Below are 22,026 nucleotides of genomic sequence, written 5' to 3' on the forward strand. Positions count from 1 at the left end.
TACTTGATGATCATCTCTCCTTATGCATTTTAGTAAGTTATCTGATACCATATCATAGCAACGTCCTTGCGCAGAAAGCCTTGCTGTTGGGCACGACGCCGTGGCTGAAGCTCAAGCCAGATCTACTCAATAGGACTACAAGTCCGTGTTGGCATTGGTGGGTGCCAGAGAGCTTTGACCTGGTGAAAAACATGGCGTTGAATGACGATACTCATTTCACCATGTAGTATCGAAATACAGGACAGAACAACACGCAACTTGGTTGGCAGAACGCCCTGAGCTGGCTGTCACATTAGGCAAGGTAAGCTCACAAAAGAATATGCAGGGCTGCCAACTTGAATGCTTCCTGCACAGCTCGGAGCCGTTCTAGTTTGGTATTGGCACCTTAAGCAAGTTTTGCCAGGTTCAGCTCGCTTTCTCCTTCACGTACGGCACCGAAGTGGCCATTCCTGCATCTGTAACTGACAGATTAATAACTCGACATATCACAACAGTAACGCCATTTATGTACCATCATAGAGCTAGTGTGCGTCTTCATTTGCGGATGTCTGCCAATAATACCAAAGCTCTTCCAGGCCATGAGAAACTGGAATTGGCTCCAAGCTACTGGTCTTGGATCAAGCGGCAATGAACAAGGGCCAGTTCTCGCAGGGTACCCTCAAGTTTCAACAACCGGATGCATGATGCATCTGCCGAGGGCACCGAGCGGCTCGAGCTGGGCAACACACACGTCTCCCATGCGTATCGGCATCAGTCAGGGTGTAACGCACCATCGAGGAATTGCCAGAATCTTGCTCCGCAGAGCTCACTGATTTGGTCAGCCAAATGTCGCAAAAACCATCCAATAAACAGGAAACACACCTTAGAAACCGTGTAGTATAGAATCAAGGCAATTCTTTTTCCATTTCCCAGCACAAAAACGATGTGATTGACGTTGATGCCCGTAGAAAAGACTGCCAAGAAGCTCTTTCAGCAGAGCGCCGTGGTTTGCAGTCACGTGGCTGCTTCTGATCAGTGATGATGGGGCCAAAATTCAAGCAGCTCAAAACACCTCTCGGCTGCATCTTCCAGTCTCGGGACCGGCCAACAACCCGAGGCATCGGCACCCACAATGACAGATTCCATCATCTGCAGCAGGGGTATGTTTGGTTCCACCAAGTACAAAATATGCACTCCAGACACGCATCTCATCAGCCAAGCCACTGCTGGTTGTAACTTGTCAGGTAAGTCGATTCCCGAGTCTGACCGGTCACTGCATCTCTTGGCAATTTGGCCTCGACCTTGGCTTAAGCTAATGGCTGGTGCCACACAGTCGAGACTCGACATGATTCTGATTGCGAGGGGAAAGACAGACGGTACGGTCAACGTCAAGTCGAAACTTTGTGCAGTGTACCAGCCGGGTGTCGCCCGTGTTACGCAGCGTGAGCTTCGCCATGCAAACCATCTATAGCATATTCGCGACACAAATATGCGCAAATGCATTTGTTTTTGCGGCAGGGGCCTAGACACCGCCATTTTCATTCATCGTGGTTGGAAGCGAGGCTGAGATGATGCTGTTGGGAGGCGGGAAGCCAGAAATGAAGCAACGCCAAAGACACCGCTTTTCTGAAAGCCCATGAAAGGGGACGACTTACCTGATGCCAAAATGCGAGATGAATCCAAATGAGGTTCAATCAGTCCTCCCCTCCTCCACCATGACTTTGGACCTTCAACGAAGCCTTAACTCGAATTCCACTGCCGGCACAATAGTAGTCAGCAGCACTCTTCTCATGCTCTTGCCCACACGAGCTCAACATCATAGTTCAGAAAGTCGCGAGCCAACGCCTCCTTCAACGTCTTCGCCACAAACCATCTCCCGGGGCACGTATGGCGCCCTTAGCTAGCGATTCCATCGTCACAAGCTGGCGCTCCCCCTTTTTCTTTCCCTCCTCAAATGGTCGGGTGAAGCGGAACGCATCAAATCATCGCGGCTCTCTGTGATTTTCCGGATCCAGATGTATATCCTATGTGGAAAGCACCATTTGAATTGCAGCTCCAGCGTGTAAGTTGTTTCTAATATCCATGTGTCCGAGGGTCCCGCGGTGACGTCGCGAAAGACTTTAGGAACGGCCACATCGGAAACTCACATCAACTCACGAGGCGTCGAGTCTCACCGGTGAAGCCTGTCGATCGCCTCATGGGCCTTAAGGCCACCATGCCTGGCTACTACTTTCAAGCACACTACCCCGAACCCTAAACTATTTCCTTCCGGTATTTACTCCCATTTATATTCAAGGCACAGCGAGAACAGACAAACCGGGTTGCAAAAGAGAGCAGAACAGGCATGCTGGCCAGTCTCCAAGCCATGCGGGTAACACCAATCTGGTCCTCGTTTGGCTGAGATCGGAATCCTTCATTACGGGAGGGCGTCTGGCACTCTGCTCTGCCGGTCTCCCACGTGCGAATGTGGTCCTCCCATCATGTGACTCGGCATCTTGACGAAGCACGCTTGGTAGTAGTTGGCGTGTAGTGCTATCACCGGATCACCAAGGGAGCCAAGGAGGCGGGAAACAATTCATCATAGGACTTCCGACGAGCAATGATGTTGTGGAGCGTCGCGATATCTCAAACAGTCTTATTGCAGCTGAGTGGCACGCCTATCACAATACGCCAAGAAGCCCGATAGATAATTCGATCCCATATGTCCCAGCTAGTACCTGTCTTCCAGTTGGGATCACTTCCACAGATGTCGAAGATTGACCTGGGTGACTGTTGTGGCTGCAAGACGACCCTAGGACTTTTTGAGCTATCTTGCGGCGCAACACATTGAATTGCAGCAACTCCTCCTCGTGTATCTGCGGGACGGAGATGACATAGGTAGTTCACGTGTCTCGATCACGCCTTTTATGTTGGTTGGCTTATTGCCCACTCACATGTTCGGGCGTAGAAGTGTTGGAATGGATGAGGGGAACATGAAAATATTCCAGCGCTGTTGATGCTGGCAGAAACTTGATGAAAAAACCGCGTTGAGCAAGTAAAGATATAAGAGTCGCCACCGTCGGTCGGCTCCGAATGTCTGGGAATTCTACATTGTGCGTGCCAGTTTTGTTTCGGCCTCAACTGTTGGTAAACATGAAGACTTGACGCAGTGCAGGAAGCTTGGCGTGGTGTCAAGGCAAGAAAGCAGGTGTATATTTAAAATCACATGCACAACACATGCGCCTCATCTAGTCCGGAGCGCTCCTGCAGCCGGAAGGCCTTACAACATGGCCACATCGTCGCGAATGTGGAGTCCGGGGATCTGAATCCGGGGCTGTGTTTGTCCTGCGGGCGATCATGTCACGATACATGCAGGTTCCAGACTCGGTGCTACATGAACAAGCCACGCGCCTGGGATCTAAACCATGCATTACAATATCGTGTGCGGCTTAAACATACAGGCTGTGTGAGGGTGAGTTGGCTCTCCCCATTAAGGCACATCTCCCGGTACGATACTAATTCCTCGCTGGATCCAGATACATGACGTTTAAACATTATACACTTAAACACTCTTCGCCGAATACTCTGGCTTTATGACTGCTTGAACCCACGGCATTTGTCAATTACATATGGACAATGTCTATTGTACCTAGGTACTTGAGTTCTGCTGCGCGACTTTATAAAGACTGGGTAGAGCCGCTCATTCTACTTCCCAAGGAGATGGCCATTCGATTCGATCGAAAGAAAAGATCCGGTATCGAGCATCGGTTCGCAAATCCGCTACCCACGGAGGAAGCTCTGAATCAGACCAAGTTGAGAGCGGAGGAAAGTGTCGAGGCACGGATGGTCATGACTTCTCTGCAACATCTGGCTTTATCCCTCGAGGACACTCATGAAACTATTCAAAGGGTTGGATACATCGGCGCAATCAAGAAAGCTGGTAAAGGCATACTTTGTTGCCAACCACGTTACTCACAATCTCTCTGAGAAAGTTGCTGCCGGCCGATCGCACTAGGGAGTGCCAGTCAGGGATAGAACATCATTCTGTATTGTCGCTTACCATTGCACTTTGGAGTAGGTGCACCTCCTTTTTCGGGTTCTGTCAGTCTTTTGGAGAGCAATGGGCACAAAAGCTTGACCGACGAGTCGCATCCGCCGTTTGGCATGGCTGTCCAAACAACCGATATTCTCAACGTCTTGCCCTACAAGCACCCTGAAGACCTTGATAGCTTCAACGATTCTATGGCGTTGCGCCGTACATCAGACCTGACATAGCTCTCGATAAATCCTGTTCCTGACGAAGCTGTCGACTGGCCTGCCGAAAAGCCCGCGACCTCAATGTGGTGGCGTAGATCACCAGTATGCTCAAGTCGGAGACAAGTTTACAAATCTCCCCATGCCAGGACTCCTTATCCTGAAGGATACGTCGTATCCAATTGAGAGAGCGTTGTCGGCGCCCGTCGTTCGGGACATGGCACGCGACTTTCCGTGGCCCTGAGCAAAAGTGTAAAGTCAGACTCGCAATGCGACAGTATGATGCAGCTGTGACTGACCTTGTGCTCTACTCCTTTCATGGCAGTCATGCATAAAAATATTTGTTTTAAATGGTCAACATACCAATACCTCTGCCTGTCAGTGATTAGTTGACTTGGCGTGCAACCACGCTCCAGACACGGGCGGCGCAACCATTTGACTCGATTTTCGTCTCGTCCCGCAGAGTCCGAAGCCTTGGGGCTTTTTTAAACGCGTCGTATCCGCTCGGCCATATTGCCGGTGAGCTCAGCTCTCAGGAACACGTCTCCCAGCGGACACCAAAGCGTGGTCGGCTCCGTCGACCTCGAACAAAAAAACCTTGGTCCACAAATTCAGACTTGTCGGGTCTTTCAATGGCGCCAGCCGGTAGGACTCGGAAATGCATGTGGCAGAGAGGGTCCTCTTGAACAGCTTCACAGGTCTAGGCTCCTCTAATGGCCCTTGAAGGTGCTAGTCAAACGTCAACTCTGCTTCACATCAGGTGTCTTTAGGTGCTCACCAATGTGGCGGCACACGTGGGTGGCTGCTGGAGCGAAATGTGAACAGTCTGGTGGGTCAATATTGTACATTGACAGTCGAAGCGTTTGCGGGCATCGCATGTGTCGTCTCATTGCTACATCAAGTGGCGCTGGGCTTGACAGAAGTCACCAGACGTCTTTGCGTCTGCATCTGGCCCCGAATTTGCCGGGATTTGCAACTCTTGATGGCAACTAGGCAAGGCAAGCACCCCAGTCACCTCCAGCTCATCAATCAATGGCATTGCTCGTGCCTTGTAGATGAACTGGCCTTCGTCGGCTCGTTACTAGACTCTTGTTCAATTCCTCAGGCCACCGCCGCTCACAGTGTCGCCCGACGAATTCGACGAGACCAAACCAAGGCACGCGTACGTCAGTTGCGAGTATTTTACGCGTCGTCCATAAATCGACATGGGCAAACGGTTCGCTCATAATGTGGCATCCGCCTGTCAATTTCATTACCCTCCATTGTAAGTAGACGTAGGAAGCGCCGAGATGCTTGCTCGGCATCAAGAAACAGCTCGTGCTAATCGCTCCAGATGCCTGGATACTGTCTATGGGACTTTTATCGTTCCCCGTCCTATACACATATGGCAACCTGGCAGCCATCGATGCTTACTTTTTCGGAGCGAGCGCATCCACTGAGTCCGGACTAAACACGTAGGTTTTCCTCGGCGGGCGTGAGATGAGATGGCTGTAAGAAGATGAAGTATGAGTTGCATTAACACGGCATCTGCAGCGTCGACATTAAAAATCTAGCGCTCTACCAACAATTGTACCTGTATTTCATTCCCATACTTACAAACATGTGCTTTATCAACATTGTCGTCGTCGTAGTCCGCCTCCATTGGTTCAATCAGCACCTCGACAGGTTCGGTAAGCTTCTAGCTTTGCCAGGGGTGGCTGGGCTCCCTGTGACACTGACGGCTCTCCATCCCGATATGTTGAGAGGTTCTTACAGGCTAATGCTTTGCCTTGCTGGACAGGCCCTGCCTTGATCCGCGTCAAAAGGCGCAAATCCGGCAATGGGGGGATGCATTCGGATCCTGAAGTTGCTGAACCCACTGAAGCCTCATCATACACGGCTTCAGCTGCGCTGTCTAATATTCCCAGTCATGTAGGCGATCAGCTCAACAACCAAAGAACTAACCCGCCTTCTGCAAATGACGATGGCGGCGGCATCGGCGAGATTCGACCGGAGCCGGAAACACACAACCATGCCCTTGAGTCGTCGTTGGAACCGACTGAGGAACCAACCCAGCGCATTGCCTTCCATCCATCGGTGTGGGACAAGCCTTTGAATTCCAGGAGAGATAGTACACTATATATCCCTGGCCCGCGTGAACGAGACAGAGGTTTGTTAGATGACCCCAAACAGGCCGTGGATATTCATGCTCACTTGTCCCCCTTCTTCAAGGAGATCCGATTGTTGAATTGAGAAATCGAAGACACAGTGGTTAGTTCACGACGCCCTAGATGGCATCACTACCCAATATATTACGTACTTACCGAAACCACAGGCATCGATGCGACACCCACACGTCGCCCCAGCGTCGCAGATGCAGAAGATTCCCGACGCCGCTCGACAAGAGCCAGGTCATTTGACAGGGCTGCCGGCGCAGCTGGATCCGTTTTCATTATTGGAAGAACTGCAACCGTTCCGCAACTTTCCAGAGCCCCAACATTACATCGAGCAGCAGCCGACCAAATGCCGTATCTCTCAAGGAGAGCAACTATCGGACGGAATTCACGGTTTCATAATCTGACAAGCCGAGACCGCCAAGAATTGGGAGGAATCGAGTACAGAAGCTTGCAACTCTTGCTCAAAGTTGTCGTCATCTACTTCTTTGGCCTGCATATATTCGGAGCCATCGGCCTCGTTGGCTGGATTCTGCACGCCAATCCCAAGTACGACGCCTATCTGCAGCAATGTGGCCAAAACAGCATCTGGTGGGCATTCTATACCGCCCAGAGCATGATGGACAACCTTGGATTCACCCTCACTCCCGACTCCATGATATCCTTTCGCGAGGCAGAGTGGCCGCTGTTCCTCTCGTCCTTCCTAACCTTGGCAGGAAATACCCTCTACCCCGTCTTTCTCCGACTCGTCCTCTGGACCATGTCCAAGACGGTGCCCCGAAAATCAGCCATGCAAGAATCTCTACAATTCCTACTCAACCACCCGCGACGCTGCTACACGCTGCTCTTTCCACGGGGCACCACCTGGGCCCTTTTCGGCATCATCTTCATCCTCAACGTTATGGACGCATTCTTTATTCTGATTCTGGACCTGAACAACGCCGAAGTCGCGTCTCTGCCGCCGGGCCCTCGCGTCATGGCTGCCATTTTCCAAGCCGGATCGTCACGGCATACGGGCGCTTCCGTGTTCAACCTTGCCAATGTCAGCCCCGCCGTCCAATTCAGTCTCCTCATCATGATGTACATCTCCGCCTTCCCCATCGCGATGAGCATCCGCGCCTCCAATACCTATGAGGAGAAGTCATTGGGAATCTACCAAGTAGACACGGGGGAGGATCTCGACGAAAACAGCGGGCGGTCCTACCTCGTTCGCCATCTGCAGTCACAGCTGAGCTTTGACTTGTGGTACATCTTCTTGGGGATTTTTGTTCTGAGTATTTCGGAGGCCGGCAAGATTGAGCATCTAGCACAGCCTGTATGGTCATTTATTCCTTCCTTCTCTTCGCTTCGCTCTTGCTTGTGCTAACCGTGTCAGTCGTTTGGGTTGTTCCCCATTTTCTTTGAGGCAGTTTCCGCGTAGTAAGTTGCAACAGCGTACCCACGGGCGACAAATGACCCTTGTGTTTTTCCTTTTTTTGTAAAAAAAGTTTTTGGTGGAAGCAAACTAATGCTCTTTTTATTTCTCTAGCGGCAATGTTGGACTGAGCTTAGGATACCCCGGCATCAACGCGTCGCTGTCGACTGAATTCTCGACGTTTGGCAAACTTGTCATTTGTGCCATGATGATACGGGGGAGGCATCGGGGGTTGCCGTACACGTTGGATAGAGCTATTATGCTTCCGGATGAGCATCTCATCGGGGCTGCTACTCGTGAACGGATTACGCGGGAGGATGAATAGTGGATGCGGAGATGGTCCTGGTATGACTTGACGTGAGCGTTGCGTCGAAAGGGCGTCAGGCGATTAGCACCTGGCCCGCGCTCAACTTTATACTTGAGCCAGATAATTTAATAGAGGGCCCGGGTCCTCGTATACAAGAGGTACCTTGCAATGGCGGCAAGCGTACTGGAGGGTGCCGCTCAGAACTACAGCCGGGCTGGCTGCTCCATTACGTCTTATCGAGGACGGCAGCTATCCGTGAGGCCAACAAGCTCAAATGGCCTGGTTCCTCATAACGGAAATGCCTACTCAAATCGTCTTTGTGGAAATAAAGCTATTGCCGTGGGCGCAGCTTGGGCGTGTCCAAGCCCATCCCCGGATCTGAGTGTCGTCTTGGCCGGCTCCTACAGCTCTGATGGGTCATAAGTCGCCCTGCCAATGCCTAGCTATCGCGATTCATCTAATAGTCTTAAATAGGATGAATTGTCAATGCATATCAGCCGCCCCAACCATTTTCTGCTGTTTAATGCCACTCGCCCATATGCGTTCTCGCCTCGCCACGGCATCGCCTTGCTCACAACTCCATACTTGCGGTTTTCATTTGCCGGCGACTGCAAAATGATGAAACAACCATGTCAAGTGTGCATACTTCTCTCACGGTATACAATGGGAGACGATGCCCACCTTGACAGGGCTTCTAACCTCGCGGCACGCACACGGTTGAGGGGATGATGGGGATCCTTACGCATCTACAGTGTTGTGTTCCTACCAGAACAATTGATACAATAACTAACATTTAACGCGCACACCTAAGTATAGAAAGAAGATCTTCATTTACTTTTACAGTATTGTAGTCGGATCAATATTGTGTGTAGGAGGAGACGCTCTGAAGAAGCCAGGCTTATACATGCTAACATGTTCCTCCTGTACATCGCAAACCAATCCAGATCGCTTATCAAATTATCAAACGACAAACCCATTTTCAAACTCAGACAGCTTTAATGTTGTCTCCTAGGCCGGTCTTCCTCGCACAGATAACCCGTAATACGCAACACCCTCGCACACGCCAACCCCCATCAACTCCACGCTTCAAACATCACGGCCACGCCTCACTCCCCAACCGTCTCGGCATCCGAGCCCTCTGGACTCTCCGTCCAACTCCCCTCCGGCACAGGCATGACCGCCGACTTGGTCCAAATGTGCCTGGCCCCCTCCAAGGTGAAGCCCTCCAGCGCACCGCCCTTCACCGTGAGCGTCGGTTTCGGCGTCCCATCCGGCAGCAACGGCCTGTGCAGCACCCTCACGCCGCACTCGTTGCAGAAATAGCACTCCAGCGTCGTGCCCTTGTCCGAAATGCGCGTCCACACGCCCAGCTTGGACCGCACATCATCGGGCAGAGGCCACATTCCCTTGGCGGGGAAGAGGGCAGACGTGCCGAACGCTGAAGAGGATTGCTTGCGGCATTCGGTGCAGTGGCAGGCATATTTTGCCAGGGGCTTGGGGCGGGAAGTGCGAAAGGATACGGCGCCGCATTGGCATGTTACTTTTGGGTTGGAGTCGGCCATTGAAGATCGTGACTTGGTGAGTTGACGACGATGGGTCGCCTCAATGGTGATTGTGTGATTTGTGCTGCGTGTAGATGCGTGTGCTACTTGGGAAGATTTGTAACTGCTTGGTTTGGAGCTTGGTTAGACTGGTTACATCTGTAAGCCTGCCAAGAGGGTTTCATGCCCTTATTTTTCTTGCTTCTTTTTGGCGCATGGTGTGTCGTGATTCACGGCTTTTGAATGATGCTCCGCCAAGTTGGGTGGCCCAGCTTGCTTGTGGCGTGCGCCGCGCGGGGAAGCTTGATTTTGCTTCGCACGTCGACAACTTGGCCCTTGCAACTGCTTTGTTCTGCACTTAATATCCTAGGCATTATCATAGAATTATAAGCCATGATAGAACAAAGAACAGTCGCTTATGTATTCCAAGCCGGCAAGAGCCGTGCTCATCTCTCGCACCCGAGGTGACATCTCTCTCGTAGCTACCACACAAGGTAGTGAGAAATGCTGGCCGTGAGTCTCGGAACTGGTACGCTTTCCATCCAAATTACGTCATACTTTCGCATCGCCACTGGTAGCCAAGGGTGAAATTAAAGGCTTCCCAAAATAATAAATGCAAAGGCGGCCAGCAGCCACCTATGTTTAGCTTCATGTTACTACACGCACAGTAACTTTGCCTGTTATTAATATATAGTGTACGTGAATGCGTTGGACTTGCGCCACTGCGCAATCTCGTACATCACCTTGATTCATTGAATACAATTATAGCGCCGCTTTAGCTTTACTCGCAATTAGCAGTTTGTCGGTTTGTTGATCACTCCCTCGAGAAGATTGACACTTCGCATCTTTGTATCACAACCTTGTGTTGTGGACCGCCCTTGGGCTGATGATTCCTACTGGAACGTTGGAATATTCTTCATATGCTATTGGTATTTATACTGGTGCTGAAAAGTCTTTTAGTCCTCGGCGTGCTGTGTAGAACAGAAGTTGTGGCACGTACGAAAATCACATGCCTTCCAAGCCCCAGGGTAGCCAACGTGTTCGTGAAGGCAGGCCAATAGCGTTTTGCTCTCAGCTGGCCCAATCCGAACCGGACACTTGAGCTGCCCCACGTCCGACGGTGTGACGTACTGCCGAGGGACACGCAACCACGAGGCGCTTTGATGTTCCTGGCGACGCGACCGCAACTTTGCTCTCAATCTTCGTTACCTATTCTGTAGCTCACGATGCCGTCGCAAGGCAGTTTGTCCACCAGCCTGTACGGCAGCCAGTCCATTGGCATAGACGCTCGCTCGCTTACCGACTCACGGCCGGCCAACTATGCCAAACGGGCTGGCATTGCGGCTTCATACCCGTTGCGCGGTATATGGTACTTCCTACGGAACAAGGAATTTTGGCCCCTCTTCAGTGGGAGACTCTTGCCCCTGTCTCTGATATCATTCCTCGTGTACTTTATTCTCTTCACGTTCGCCTTTTTACCGCAGTTTGCATTCCTCGCCATCTTTCATGGTTGGGGAGCATGGGTCAACGCCGTGGTTCTGACGTTAGGCGAAGGGTTGATCATCATACAGGGTCTTTTTGAAGGGTTCTTTGTCGATGAGTGTCGGGTGGACGTTTTTGACGTAAGCTATCGCAACGCGATACTCGGTCTAGAGACTTGCTGGTCAGCTAACGCCCTCATTAGGCAACGTTCATTAAGCTGGGCTTGAAGGACCTCGTTTCGCCTCACCGAATTCTCTTCAATGAAGCACCGAATCCTGTCAAAATGCTTGGAAAACCGACAAGTCCCGCCATATATCAACCCTGGAGCATCATACAGATTGTCGAGTTGGTTGTTTTCTTGCCTCTCAACCTTGTTCCCTATGTTGGCACGCCGGCTTTCATCATCATCACAGGCACCAGACTTGGCAAGCTTTCCCATTATCGGTGGTTTCAGCTCCGCGGGCTTTCAAAGGAAGAACAAAAGAGAGAGATCAAGCTTTTGACCTGGGACTATGTCTGGTTTGGTACTGTCGCAATGATTCTCGAATTGATCCCTATTCTTTCGTTCTTCTTCCTCCTGACGACAACGACGGGATCAGCGTTGTGGGCCGCAAGAATTGAGGACGAGCGAAAAAGGACGGGTGTCGATTCGCTTATTGTCAATGAGCAAGTTCCAACTGAAGCCCCACCAGAGTATTCCGACAATATGGCATGATGACATTGATCCCTTTTTTGAACTGCATGCTTGTGCCCGTCTCATTCCACCACACGCACACATGCCGCGCTCTATTCGATAATCGGGACCTGCATGATTTGCGGTCTGCGCTCCGTGGCTACTGTCCTCTCTTTGGTCTCGAGCCTGGCCTGCGACCTCCATTGGGGGCTTGCACACATGACTTTCCTCCATGTCTGTCAACCGTCTGGCACTTCTTGGCGGACCTGGCAGCTGTTCATTAGGAAGTTCAAACTTAAATCTTGGCTCGGCATTTATTGCCGTAATTTCTCAAGCTGTGATAGGACAGCTTCCTTCTGTCAAATCTTGGCTTGTGATAATGGCGTGACAGCTATAGACTAGGCACAACTTGTGGGCTGAGATTGGCCTTATTTCTCTGGTTTCCATGCAGTATTGTGTTCACGGGAAGGAGCTCTGGGTTTTCTACGTACTGCGCAGCATTCAAGCTTTGGGCAATGTGGAGGATTCCATGGAAGAAAGAACCTTTACACTGGCCCGACAAGTCTATTGATATCCCGTCGCAGCGATCATGGCATCGTGCATTTCCCATCACAAACCCAATTCTAGATGTCATAATGGACAATGGATAATGTGCTTATTAGACGTACTGTCGAATACATCAAGATTGGCCGTTGGCTTGACTGATTTTTTCGCTGCGAAAGGGCCCTCCCCGGCGCCTGGCAACTGTTAGCCTGCTCCTTCCTCCGTTGACAGATGTCGGCAACACGGCACGAGATGTCGGTCTCAACAGCTCTTGGCTATTCTATGACTTTCCATGGCTTGAAACCCTGATTCTGACCTGCCGTTTGTGCCGTTCCTGAACTCTGCCGCCCTTTTCTGTCTCGACACCTGAATTCCTTTATCCTCTCGACACCATTTCTCTTTCATCCGCCGTTTTGTACTCTCCTTACTACCGCCGACCCTGTTTCTTGATTCTCGTATTTCTGCAGAAATCACTTGTTTGAATCATCAGTTTGGCCGCTGCTTCGTCTTGTTTGAGCATCTTCAATCCGCCGACCGCCATGCGTGCTTCCCTGACTTTCGGGGCCGCGGTGGCCAGCAGTCTTCTGTACCAAGCTGCCGCTCAAGCAACCTATGGGCAAGTTCACCATGTTCTGGCTGCGATACTTGGCTAACTAGACGAAACAGAAATCCTGATGATGGCAATGATACCGAAAACTCTGCTGGCCAAGTCGACTCCCCACAGAGCACAGTCACCGTGTTTGACAATAGTGGCGAAAACTCCAATGGCTTCCCCAGCGGGCAATCTTGTCAGATGCAGGGCACAACAACTGTATTTGTTACCGTCTATCCTACTGGTCCTGTCTCCAACGGCAATGAGTCCCCTGCAGCCATCACCGGCACTGACGGAACTCCTGATCACACTGGTTATCGGACCATTCAAGTTTCTCCATTGGATTCTTCCAATGGAAACCGACCAACAGTCCAGGTCTTCACTACCCTGACCATTTCAGATCTCTGGAGTGGTGGTTCTGATTCTGGAAACAATCCCACTTCTGTTGCTTCAGACTTTGGCCATGTCACCAGTGGATCTCTTCCTTCTGATGGTTCATCTCCTTCCAGCTCTGTTACATATGGCAATCCTGCTTCAGCTTCGGACAAAGGTCCCGTCGAAACCGATGATTCTGGAGACAATGGCAGTGCTACTCCAGGCACTGTCACTGTCCAGAATGTTCCATCCAACTCGCCGTACTCGACAGGTAACACTGGCCAAGTGACTGCCAATCCCAATAGTGGTGATGGTGACAACAGAGGCACTGTGGTGCATCCCTCAAACCTGTACACAATTGTCACCGATACAAATGTTGAGTGGGTTACCGGCTCTGATGGAGGCCCAAGTCCCGTTACTGTCATTTCTGAGCATACCATCACTCTTGGCACCGCTGCAACTGAAGCCATTTCCGGAGCAGGACCTGCGGTGACTTGCTGGACTGTTACTGGCACTGATGGTAAAGAAACTGTGATCGAATCAACTTTGAACACAAATCAGGTCAATGGCGGTGCACCAACAGTTACCTCTGCTTCTGTTACTGGACCTGATGGCAATATTTCTCCCCAGCCTGTTTCTACCGCTGTCGGTCAGCAAACTCCTGTTACAACCATCACGGCCGGCGGCGCTATTCCTGATTACACAGGGCCAGGAACTGCTAGAACTACAGCCATTACTGTCCTTGGAACCGACGGGACCGCAACTGTTCGTTATTCCACCTGGGTCATCGAAACTGGCCTTGTCACTGTCGCATCTGCTGCTACATTGCCAACTGGAGTCTCTGTTTCCCCTGGAGCTACTCAAGCGCCATCAAATGATCGGGGCATCACTAGTTGCACTAGCTATACTGTCATTGGACCTGACGGCCGACCAACTGTGATTGAATCTACCTTGGTGGTTCCTGCATCCGTTGTTTTGGCTACCGAATTGCCCCAAAATCTCCCAAACGGTATCTCCGTACAAGCCACAGCTGTTCCTGGATCTCTGATACCTGGTGCGGGGGCGATCACCACTCATTCATCCTACACAGTTATTGGGACAGATGGTAAACTCACAGTTGTCGAAACAAGCTTTCTCATTCCTGGACCTTCCGCCACACCAGTTGCGACGATAGCCCCATCCGGAGTCATCACCGGCGTTCCTGGACAAGTCACTGCCGCTCCAGGCCAGGTTGGCTCTGTCGAGATGGCATCTCAAGGGCTGACTACTTGCCTGACGTACACAGTTCTTGGCACAGATGGCCTTCCTACTGTCCTTGAATCTACAGTTGTGATGCCCAACAGTAATGTGTTGCCGACTGGTACCATCATTGGTCTTCCATCACTTGTTCCCGAGGGCCAAACCAATGGGCTTCCTCAAGGTGTTTCTATCCCCGCTCAAACTGGTTCAGGCTACACGACCTGCATTACTGTTGATGTCCTTGGCCCGAATGGTGTTGCAACCCCCGTCGTGGAAACAATTGTATTGACAACACAGGAATCGGGACTGCAAGGTGCCACTGTTCTCGCCACCTCACTTCCGTTTCCTTCTGTTGTCCCTCCGGGTTTCAGTGATCTCCATCAAGGGGTCACCCCATCAGAGACTGTTTCTGTAAGCCCAATTACCACTGCTGTTACCCTCACTGTTGTCGGGCCGAATGGAGTCCCTTCACCTGTTGTTCAGACGATTGTTATCACTCCCCAGCCACAGGCGTTGACCTCTGGAGTCACAAACGCTGTGACTATCCCGGAGGCTGCTTCGGCCGTTTCGCCTGCCTTGGAAGAATACGGAACAGGATCCCCGGCCACTCCCACTGTACTCTCCCCACCAGTAGTCAGCTCTGAACTTGGCGGTTTGCCTGTTGGAACAGACGTTGGCGCAAAACCGTCCATTTTCACCATTGTTACTGGCCCAGGTGGTATCCCCGTCCTGTCGGTAGTCACTGCCATACCCCTGTCTGTTTACAATAGTCCTGGAAATGCCGACAACAAGGGATTGCCTGTTTCTGGTCCTGCACCACAGGGCACGCCCGGCGAATATGGCTGGCAGCCGGCCGGTGCTTCTCCTGCTGGATATGGTGCCTTATCATCTTTGTTCAATCCCCAGCCCAGCCCGATTGCAACCTCTGTCCAAACAAGCACCTGGGTCAATGTCATTCCCGAGCCAACCACAACATATACCATGAAGTTTGCCTTGACTACTCTCACTACTGTTACTGTTCCTTCCAAGGTTTCTGTTGTGAAGCGCGCTGTTCAGCCATTGAAGAAGTATTAATACCCCAGTGAGTTCTTTCGTCGGAATGGATTTTACTAACTCGCAGACAGGTTTGTCTCCCCCGGCGCTGGCTGGGCCAATTCAACCTCTACGAGTCTTCCGCCTTTGACTGAGAGTGCAACATTGGTTCCTCCTCCTTTGGATCCTACCCCAGCACCATCAACCCTCAGTGTTGCTGCTCCCCCTCCTGCTAATGTAATGTGCCCAGCTGGCGGCAAGGTCGGCAATACTACAGTAAATGTGGGTGATCCAATAGAGCCTCGTTCAACTTCTAGTGCTAATTGTCTACAGTTTGATACATTGAAGCCGGGTCCTCTTTTCAACCCAGCTGCAGACTTCTGGTTCTCAGAGGGATTCCTCGTTGCGCCATTGTCACCCCAATCTGTTCAGGGGTACATGGCCTCATCCGGCGGCCAACTTGTGGAATTTGTCCCGCCTGCTCTGACTAGTCCTGCATCAACGGGGAGCAGTGATACGGCTGAGATTGGTGTTGGGCCCAACTCTCCCAATCCCTGCTTCCGTTTCAACCTGTACAGCGCAAATCTGGGATGTGCCGCTTTGGGTACCGAGCAGTGGTGCGAGTTCGAAGTCTCTGCTTACACTTACAACCAGGCCACCTCAAATGAGATGTCCATTGCATGGTCAGAGGTAAAGCGCGTGCCAGCCTGTCCAAGCTTCCCTAATGTCCCTTGCCCTCTCACCCCAGTCACATTTGATGGATTCCAGAACATCACATCTGTACTTGTCCGCCTTCATGTTGGGCTTGAACTTCGCACCTGGTGGGCTGATGACCTGCAATTTGGCTGGACTGATAACAGCTGCGAAGCTGCCCAGTGTCGCCAAGCAGTTACACCTCAGCCAGTCAAGCGCGAGGTTGTCGAATCTGCCCTTCGACGCGGTGTTTGGCGTTGGACTCCAACAGGCCACGAACGAATGGGAGAGGAGTATGTTTGGGACGCTTTGAACTAATATATAGGAGTGGAAGTGAGGTGGTTACTTACGAATGATTGCTGCGGGATAGATATTTGCTTGTTCATGAGGACAAATCATGTGATGGTAATTTTTGGAAGGCGGCGTAATTGTAGACGGCTGAAAATTCGGGGTAACTGCAAAGAGATTATGGGGACAAGACCGCGTGTATCATGATAGTATGTTATTATCCAATCAAATGTAAATGTGTCACAAGGACATCTGGCGTGTATTCGGAAGTGAGTCGTATTGAGCGTCGGTTCATAAACTGACTGTCCTGAGGCTCAGGGGAACCACATGCATCTGCGGTTCCGCTCCGGTCAGATGATATAGCCCAGGTCATAATGCTTATCCCAGGGGCTACACTCAGCTTCACAAGCTTCAGCAAGTGCTGTTTCCAAGTAATCTTCGACCATTGTGTCAATGCACTTATTCTTAGCCCCTGCTCCTGGGACGGTGTGCTTTCAGCTTCCAGGATGGCTAGGGCAGTGACGGGATAGAAGTTCCTCATGTTTTTTGAGCAGAACGAAGTGGTGTACCGGGATCAATCCTAGTACTGAGATATAGATTTGGGGTGGCTCGATAGCCGGGACGGGGCTTCCCGGTGGCATATTTTCTGGATTCTGGAGACGTGAAGGGCCCCGTGAAGTGCCGGTTGGACTGGAACTTGCAACCTGAACAGACGAATCGGTTGCTCGCCCAGTAACTGCCAAACATGAATGAAGACGACTAGAGGTTCCAGTTTACAATGCAATTGCTATTTTTTTTTTAGAAGCTAAGCTGTACATGGTGCGTTTGCTCGGTCGTCATGGCGAGTGTGTGCCGTCGCACGGCCACAAGTCGCCTTGTACAGACCGCGTCCTCATTCCCCCTTGAACCCATTCTCGTTACGTGTACATGTCAAAACCAAATATCCCCCGTGTATTAATTCTTCTTCAACCGTGTCGCTAAATCATGCACCGGCTGGGCAGAAATATAAGGCGGAGGCGCCTCCCCAGCCGAAGGGCCGGCAACCGGAGGCACCACGTCGGCCGGAGGCACCACGGCAGCCTCGACGTCCGGCTCGTCCACTGCCCGGACGGGTTCGGGGCGTAAGTCGACCGTCTCGACCTGGTTCGGGCGCGCGCGGTTCCAGGTCCGCGGGGGAGCCTGGTGAGCCGCCATGATGGCCGTGATGCGCTCGTTGCTCGCCGTGTCCTTCTCCTCCTGCCGGAGCAGCTTCAGCTCCCTGCTCACCGCGACAATCTGCCGAATAATAAGGCTGAGGGTGTACATGTAGGATAATCTAAGCAGCAGGCGTCAGCACAACCTCCCCGCGTCCCCGCGTCCCAAAAAATAAAAAAAACATACATGAGAATAATGGACAGCCAAAAGGTGGTGTTGGGCACGGCGCAGAAATTCGGCGTCAGTCCGCGGCCACTCTCACCGACTACAAAAAATGCGTGTCAGTAGCAGTCCTCTGTTTCTCTCTCGCAGACCCGCGAGCACTCACAGACAAAGGGGTCATTGCCGAACGCGATGCCGTGGCAGTCGACGGGCAGGCCGGCCGCCGCCAGGACAGCAACCACGGGCACCTGCAGCCCCATGCAGAGCAGGTCGAAGAAGATGAAGAAGATGAGGCACCCGCGGCGCCGGTAGCCGGCCAGGCGCGTGCCGAAGCACTGCTGCATGCCGGTGAGGATCAGGGTCAGGCCCGCCTGGCGGGTTGCGTTGTGTTAGCAGACAGTTCCTGAAGTTTCCTGGGCGGCCAAGACTCACCGCCGCAATGGCCAGCGTGACGCTGCCCCCCAGCCCGGCGTCGTTGGAGATGAGCACGGCGAGCAGGAACGCGCTGATGGCGATGATGGTCACGTTGAGGACGTACTGGCCGATTCGCAGCCAGCGCAGGCGCCGGACGAGCGGCCACCTGCCTTTTTCCCGAAAGATGGCCATGTCGTTTTGCCCGTCTGCCAGACGTGTAGTCGCGCGAGACGAGGGGATGAGTTGTACGGGAAGGGGGAAAAAAAGGACATGGAGATTGGGATTGGGGGGAGGATTATGCTCTCGGTGACTAGTTTTCAGGAACCGCAGGGATCCTGGCGTCCCTCGTGTCTGCGGTTTCACGCCGTGCCGCAGCAGCAGCCCTACACACGATGCGGCTGTGCCCTGTGGATGCGATCGGGGGTGGTCAACTTGGGAGGGCGGCCTCGCCCTCCGACTGGGCGGTGCTTTTCGACGGCGGGCCAGCGCCCAGGGGAACCCGTCTGGAAGTTTCCTATTTCGACTAGAGATGGCATCGCGGTGGGGCGAATGCGAGTGGTGAAGATGCAAGAATGCTTCGAAGTTGGGACGGACAAGGCTTGGTGCAGGCTCGTGGCGTGAGGACTGCGAGGCGGTTGAAAGGGGGGTGTTTTGCCTGTGAAGCCGGTGGTTGTCCAAGAAGAAGGGCCATAAGTACTACCTACCTGTAGGCATATAAAGCTAGATATGTACAGTGCCCCGACAAAAGTCACAATAACCACAAAAAATTAACCTATTTCGCCACCTAATATATTAATTTAAATATTATATTTTACGCTTAAATTTAGCTATATTAATTAATTATTTTAGGATTTAATTAATAAATAATTAAATTATTAATTAAATTATATTAATATTTTATATATTATTTATAAGTATATATAATTATAATAATTTATTAAAATATTAAGTTTATTAGCTTATTTAATAAGTTATTTTTAAGAAGCTTTTAAAACTTAATTATAGCTTTATAAAAAGCTTATTTATTATTATTATTTAACTTTATATTTAATAGCTTTAAATAATACTTTATAATATTTTTTTTAATAAGCTTTTATAGATTTTTAATAAAATTTAAATTTAATAAATATATTAATTAATTTATTAATTTAATATTATAATTAAAAGCTTAATTTTTTAATTACTTTTAAATTATTTTAATTATATATATTAAAGTATTATTTTAAATAAATATATAACTTAATTTAATAATTATTAAAAATTAATTTTAAAAGTATTTTAAAATTTAAGTAATAATAATATTATTATACTTAGAATTTAAGTTTTTTAATAATAAATATAAAAAAATTTATTTATTATATATAAAACTATCTTAAAATATTTAAAAATACTTAATAAACTTATTTTAAAATTATATATATTATAAAAAAAACTTTTTATTTTATAAATATTAATTAAAATTATTATTAACCTTTTTATTTAATATACTTTTTAATAAAAAATATACTTTTATTTTTCTTTTTTTTTATATTTAATTATATATTTATTTTTTTAATATTTGGTTAATTCGCTTTATAATCAAATAAAATTATATATATAATACTAGTATTATATAAGCGTAAAATCTAAAATAATATTAGGCTATACTAGGCTAAAAATAATAAGAGACTAGAAAAGTAAACTATTTATATATTATAACACGTTAGATATACTAGTATAATTAGTACCACGCTATAGCTTATTAGTTATAGCCACCTTATAATAGCCTTAGCTATTATTATATAGTTAAACCTTATATATTATTATAACTTTATAGCTATAACTTATACTAAGTTATACTAAAAACCTAAAATACCTATATATATAGTATATTTATAAGGTTTACCCTCTCTTATATTTTAAGTTAATTTTATATCTAAGTTATTTACCTTTTTTACTATTAAGACCCTGCTATAATAATATAACTAATTATAAGTTACTGCCCTTATATATATATATCTCCTATAAGCACTTACTAATATCTACTATAACTATCTATAAATAATAATAATAAGATAACCTTTAAGTATAATAAGCTACTAAATAAGCCTAATATAAGTAGGTTACTTATTATAACCTTTAAGGGTTAAAGCTAATAAGGCCTAGTATTACAACCCAGTCACAAGCTGTAGTATAGGTCGCAGGTTAGGCCGGCTATATAAGCTACCTAGTAGCTTAGGCATAATAAGTAATAGATTAATAGTTAAGATAGGTTATTAATAAGAAAAAGTTTATTAGTTATTTAATAAACTTTAAATAAACTAATAATATATATATAATTATAATTTATTAAGACTTTAATAAATAAAAGGTAAACTTTATAATATATAAGAACCCTTAAATTTACTTTATAAATAAATTTTAGCTTTTTAGCTTTTAATATAAATTATTATATTAAATAAGTTTTACTTATAATTTTTTAACTTTAATTACTTAGTTATAGTTTTTAACTTATTATTAATATAATACCTAATTATTTAAATTAATTACCTTAGTTATTTTACTAATATAAACTATAATTAATTTATCCCTTAAAAATCTTAGCTATTATATATTAAAAGATTTTATTTAAATAATTATTATATTACTTTAAGTAATATTTAATAATTATTAAGATAGTACTTATAATACTTATTTTATTTAAGATAATTATATTATTAATACCTTAAGAACCTTAAAGCCTTAAACCCTAAAACCTTATAAAAGAACTTATATAATTATACTAATAAGTTAAGTAATTTAGCCTTAAATATTAAATACTTATATTAGGATAAAAAGACTTAAAAGAGATTATTAAGCCTAAAGTACTAGAACCTTATAATAATAACCTAAGAATACTCTAAGAATTCTTAATCTAGCTTAGAGTATATTATTAATTTTACTTAAATAAGTTAATTAATATATAAGTAAAAGTATTATATATTAAAGGATATATAATAAGTATTATACTTATATAATTTAAATTAATTATATAAGATTATTTTATTAATATAAGAGATAATTAAGAAAATAAAATAAAAGAAATATTTATTAATTATAAAATATTTAAAAAAGTAATTAAAAAAATATTTAGATTAATTAATAAAATAAAAATTATAATTATTTATATAAATTAATTTAAATAAAAAGGATTTATATTAGATTATATAATATATTTTAGATAAGTTACCTTAATATTAGACTAAAATAATAAGCTACTTATATTAGCTTTTTTTAAAGGATTAAAAGAAGAAATTAAGAATAAATTATATAAAAAAAATATATTAAATAACTTTTTAAACTATATAATAATAATAATTTAAATTAATAATAAATAATATTAGTAATATATATAAAAGTAATAAGAAAAAAAAACTTAGAATCTTATAAAAAGAAGAGAATAATAAGTAAACTAAAAAAAGAGATAAGAAAAACTTATTACTTATAATTATACTTTTAACCTTAAATAAATAAAGCTTAATATTATTAAGAAAAATAATAAAAAAAAAAAGAAATATTATAATTATAAAAAACCAGGATATTTTATTAATAAATATAAAAAACCTAAAAAAAAATAAAAGCTAGTATTAAAAGAAGATAAGAAATAACTTAATATTATTAATTAATAAAAAACTAAAGTTATTAAACTAAAAGTAAAATATAAAAATCTTAATTAGACCTTTTATTATAATAA

General features: G+C 46.9%; 6 protein-coding genes across 6 annotated transcripts; 4 read left to right on the forward strand and 2 right to left on the reverse strand.

The window, feature by feature from the left end:
• Positions 1-3,678: 3,678 nt before the first annotated feature.
• G6M90_00g055350 (uncharacterized protein) lies at positions 3,679-4,233 on the forward strand (the record flags this gene model as incomplete). The annotated part of the gene is made up of 2 exons (XM_014685389.1): positions 3,679-3,898; positions 4,037-4,233. The coding sequence occupies 2 exons, from the start codon at positions 3,679-3,681 to the stop codon at positions 4,231-4,233; spliced, it is 417 nt and encodes a 138-aa protein (XP_014540875.1).
• Positions 4,234-5,439: 1,206 nt separating this feature from the next.
• Positions 5,440-8,104, forward strand: TRK2_1 (Low-affinity potassium transport protein; the record flags this gene model as incomplete). Its single annotated transcript, XM_066130601.1, has 8 exons — positions 5,440-5,476; positions 5,546-5,666; positions 5,746-5,882; positions 5,993-6,361; positions 6,424-6,462; positions 6,527-7,680; positions 7,741-7,784; positions 7,894-8,104. The coding sequence occupies 8 exons, from the start codon at positions 5,440-5,442 to the stop codon at positions 8,102-8,104; spliced, it is 2,112 nt and encodes a 703-aa protein (XP_065986849.1).
• Positions 8,105-9,192: 1,088 nt separating this feature from the next.
• G6M90_00g055370 (uncharacterized protein) lies at positions 9,193-9,648 on the reverse strand (the record flags this gene model as incomplete). The annotated part of the gene is made up of 1 exon (XM_014685387.1): positions 9,193-9,648. The coding sequence occupies one exon, from the start codon at positions 9,646-9,648 to the stop codon at positions 9,193-9,195; it is 456 nt and encodes a 151-aa protein (XP_014540873.1).
• Positions 9,649-10,853: 1,205 nt separating this feature from the next.
• G6M90_00g055380 (uncharacterized protein) lies at positions 10,854-11,824 on the forward strand (the record flags this gene model as incomplete). Its single annotated transcript, XM_014685386.1, has 2 exons — positions 10,854-11,249; positions 11,312-11,824. 2 exons carry the CDS (start codon positions 10,854-10,856, stop codon positions 11,822-11,824), a joined length of 909 nt encoding a protein of 302 aa, XP_014540872.1.
• A 1,040-nt stretch (positions 11,825-12,864) lies between these two features.
• Positions 12,865-16,574, forward strand: G6M90_00g055390 (uncharacterized protein; the record flags this gene model as incomplete). Its single annotated transcript, XM_066130602.1, has 4 exons — positions 12,865-12,941; positions 12,992-15,598; positions 15,656-15,845; positions 15,897-16,574. 4 exons carry the CDS (start codon positions 12,865-12,867, stop codon positions 16,572-16,574), a joined length of 3,552 nt encoding a protein of 1,183 aa, XP_065986753.1.
• A 924-nt stretch (positions 16,575-17,498) lies between these two features.
• On the reverse strand, positions 17,499-18,506 carry G6M90_00g055400 (uncharacterized protein; the record flags this gene model as incomplete). Its single annotated transcript, XM_014685384.1, has 4 exons — positions 17,499-17,859; positions 17,925-18,003; positions 18,067-18,271; positions 18,333-18,506. The coding sequence occupies 4 exons, from the start codon at positions 18,504-18,506 to the stop codon at positions 17,499-17,501; spliced, it is 819 nt and encodes a 272-aa protein (XP_014540870.1).
• Between the last annotated feature and the right edge of the window lie 3,520 nt (positions 18,507-22,026).

The sequence above is a fragment of the Metarhizium brunneum genome, chromosome 3, assembly GCF_013426205.1.
Source record: "Metarhizium brunneum chromosome 3, complete sequence".
NCBI classification, from domain to species: domain Eukaryota; kingdom Fungi; phylum Ascomycota; class Sordariomycetes; order Hypocreales; family Clavicipitaceae; genus Metarhizium; species Metarhizium brunneum.